Here is a 2334-nt window from a genome sequence, read left to right as displayed (position 1 = left end):
TGATATGTATTATTAAATTGTATTTTATTATACTTTATAACAGACGTGGTAGCACGCTGATGACAAACATTATACATTTGTTGCCGCTCTAGATCGATAAAGTGTTGTTATCACTACTAAAAAAAACACATTTGTTTTTCTTTCTTCAAGTCTAATATTAATGTTGTTTCTTTAAGTTCAGTTTCTTCATTTTAATGTTTTAGCTCAAACGTATGCTATTTCATTATCTCCAGTGAACTACAGACATGGCGATCTGATTGGTCCATGTCAAACCATTTCCTGCTAGTTAAAGTTGTTAAAACGGTCAGGATGTAGGCCAGTAGTTCATTGTCCGCCCGAGGTGCGATACGTCACAAGATCGATCGTCCTCTGTGGGTTTCAATTGTTTTTAACGAAAATTTAGAACACCACCAATTCAATCAGAAACAATTCTTGCAACCTTTGTTTACTTATTTATTTAATTACTTAGTTACATACCTACTTACTTATTTTATTTGTGTATACAATAAACCTTATTTCTATTTTCATACTAGTAATTATAATAACATAAACCCAAATCGGTCTCAAAATACTGGCCATGAATCAAAATGGTTGCGTATTACTGATCGCAATATCCGGTGTGCACCGCGGCGTATCTGTGTCCCGTCCGAAAACGGCTTTGTCTTGCGGCGTTTAGTTTCCAGTGTGCGGTAGTTGCGAGTTGTAGTCTCTTTAACACCGACTGTTAATCACAGAAATGAGTGTCGGTCGCCTTCGTTCTGACGCTTTATATTGCCAGTTAACTCGTTCAGTCCATTAGTGCGGAGACATCGTCTTGTCGTCGCGCTTAATAACTGGCATAAAAATCTTTCAAAGGTAGTCTTTTATTTTGGTGAGTGGGCTAATTTAAGAACTGCGCGCTACCAAAATATACTCGATAATTACTTGGCAGGAGCGGATCCCGGAAATTTAGAAAGGGGAGTGTTAATTTGTTTGTTTTTATTGTAACTGTTTGACAAATGGATGATCTGATGAATGGGATATACTCAGGACAACCTTGTGTTTGTATGAAACATGAACAGGTAGTCTAACTGTGTTCTTTATCATATACATACACTAGAGACTGCAGTTTAATATAGAGAAACACGAGCAAATGTAGCTTTTATATATGGATATCATAAACGAGAAACGACAGCTTTAATTTAAAGATATTTAAGAGACTGTAGCTTCAATATATACGAGGTACCATCAAAAAGTTCCGAGACTGTTGCGAACGAACGGAGCGCGACATGGTCATGCACGTGCAGCAGGAGTGAGCAGTGACTTTCGTTATTCAGTATGCTACGTGACGTCGCGCGTTCAATATCGGGATCTGTGTTACACGCATTTTGTGAGCACGTGCACATGCTTATTTACGATTTCACTATGGACCTGAAACTTGAGCAGAAAGCAAACATCAAATTATGCGTCAAACTCGGGAAATCGGCAACGGAGACCCTCGAAATGCGTAAGCAAGCCTACGGCAACGAAGCAATGAGCCGGGCGAGGTGTTTGTAGTGGCTTTCTCGCTTTTAGAGGGGTAGAACGTCATTGGAGGATGACGAGAGGTCAGGGCAACCATCCACGAGCACAACCCCTAAAAATGTCGAAGAAAGTGAACGAATTGTGCGTCAGGATCGGCGGATCACCATCAAGGAAGTTGCTGACATCGTCAACATGTCATTTGGAACAGTTCACGCAATCCTCACATCCGATTTGAGCATGCACCGCGTCGCTGCCAAGTTCCTGCCCAGGCTCCTGAACCCCGACCAAAAGCAACACCGTGTGGGAGTCTGCGAGGAAGTCCGTCAACAGACCCGGGATGACCCAACCTTCACGTCGAGGATCATCACCGGTGACGAGAGTTGGGTCTACGGATACGACCCAGAGACCAAACAGCAGAGTTCGCAGTGGAAGAGACCGCACTCTCCGAGACCGAAGAAGGCGAGGCAGGTCAGAAGCGCGACCAAGAGCATGCTCGTTGTTTTCTTCGACATTCGCGAGATTGTGCACCGTGAATTTGTCCTCCAGGGTCATACTTTAATATATAGATACACGAGAGAATGCAGCTTTAATATATAGATACACGAGAGAATGCAGTTTTAATATATAGATATATGAGAGAATGCAGCTTTAATTATACATACACGAATGAATGCAGCTTTAATATATAGATATATGAGAGAATGCAGCTTTAATATATAGATACATGAGAGAATGCAGCTTTAATATATAGTTACACGAGAGAATGCAGTTTTAATATATAGATATATGAGAGAATGCAGCTTTAATTATACATACACGAATGAATGCAGC

The 2334-nt window shown here is 41.0% G+C and overlaps 1 protein-coding gene across 1 annotated transcript; it reads left to right on the top strand.

Moving 5' to 3' along the window:
* The first annotated feature begins 1404 nt into the window (after window positions 1-1404).
* LOC121381792 (protein GVQW3-like) lies at window positions 1405-2100 on the top strand. The gene is made up of 2 exons (XM_041511147.1): window positions 1405-1521; window positions 1555-2100. The coding sequence occupies exons 1-2, from the start codon at window positions 1405-1407 to the stop codon at window positions 2098-2100; spliced, it is 663 nt and encodes a 220-aa protein (XP_041367081.1).
* Window positions 2101-2334: the final 234 nt, after the last annotated feature.

Source organism: Gigantopelta aegis, chromosome 9 (genome assembly GCF_016097555.1).
Source record: "Gigantopelta aegis isolate Gae_Host chromosome 9, Gae_host_genome, whole genome shotgun sequence".
Taxonomy (NCBI): Eukaryota; Metazoa; Mollusca; class Gastropoda; order Neomphalida; family Peltospiridae; genus Gigantopelta; species Gigantopelta aegis.
Note: the sequence above shows the minus strand (reverse complement) of the source record. Positions and strands in the feature narration are given on the sequence as shown.